The sequence below is a fragment of the Pygoscelis adeliae genome, unplaced genomic scaffold (genome assembly GCF_000699105.1).
Source record: "Pygoscelis adeliae isolate BGI_AS28 unplaced genomic scaffold, ASM69910v1 C10306583, whole genome shotgun sequence".
NCBI lineage: Eukaryota > Metazoa > Chordata > Aves > Sphenisciformes > Spheniscidae > Pygoscelis > Pygoscelis adeliae.
In genome coordinates this window covers 1-646 of record NW_008822129.1, presented here as the reverse complement: position 1 = coordinate 646, position 646 = coordinate 1, and the positions used below count along the sequence as shown (strand labels likewise).

The window sequence follows — 646 nt, the reverse complement described above, 5'->3', positions numbered from 1 at the left end:
GCCCCTCCCCGCTTTGCGCCCGCAGGGCTCTCGGCCTCGGCCTCGCTGGTCTCCCTGGCGTGGATGATCGCCTCCTACCAGAAAGTGCTGCGGGACTCACGGGAGGACAAGATGCCCATGTCCTACAAGGGGGCCGTGGTGCAGATCCTGTGGCACCTCTTCACCATCGCCGCCCGCGCCATCGCCTTCGCCCTCTTCGCCTCCGTGTTCCAGCTCTACTTCGGCATCTTCATCGTCACCCACTGGTGCATCATGACCTTCTGGATCATCCAGGGTGAGACGGACTTCTGCATGTCCAAGTGGGAGGAGATCATCTACAACATGGTGGTGGGCATCATCTACATCTTCTGCTGGTTCAACGTCAAGGAGGGACGGAGCCGCTACCGCATGTGCATCTACTACATCATCACGCTGTCGGAGAACGCTGCCCTCACCGTCCTCTGGTTCCTCTACTATGACCGCAAGACCACCTCCGACTTCGACGCCTTAATCCTCGTCTGCGTGGTCAGCTCCAGCTTCGCCCTCGGCATCTTCTTCATGTTCATCTACTACTGCCTCTTGCACCCCAACGGCCCCATGTTCAGCCCCCGCGCGGGGGGCTGCATTTTCCGGCAGCGGCCGGCCCCAGCGCCAGGGCCCCCAGCAG

General features: G+C 61.8%; 1 protein-coding gene across 1 annotated transcript; it reads left to right on the top strand.

Annotated features, from left to right (window-relative positions):
* Nucleotides 1–6: 6 nt before the first annotated feature.
* Nucleotides 7–617, top strand: LOC103912158 (XK-related protein 7-like; the record flags this gene model as incomplete). The annotated part of the gene is made up of 1 exon (XM_009326062.1): nt 7–617. A coding segment is annotated over one exon (611 nt), but the record flags the coding sequence as incomplete, so codon positions are not given.
* Nucleotides 618–646: the final 29 nt, after the last annotated feature.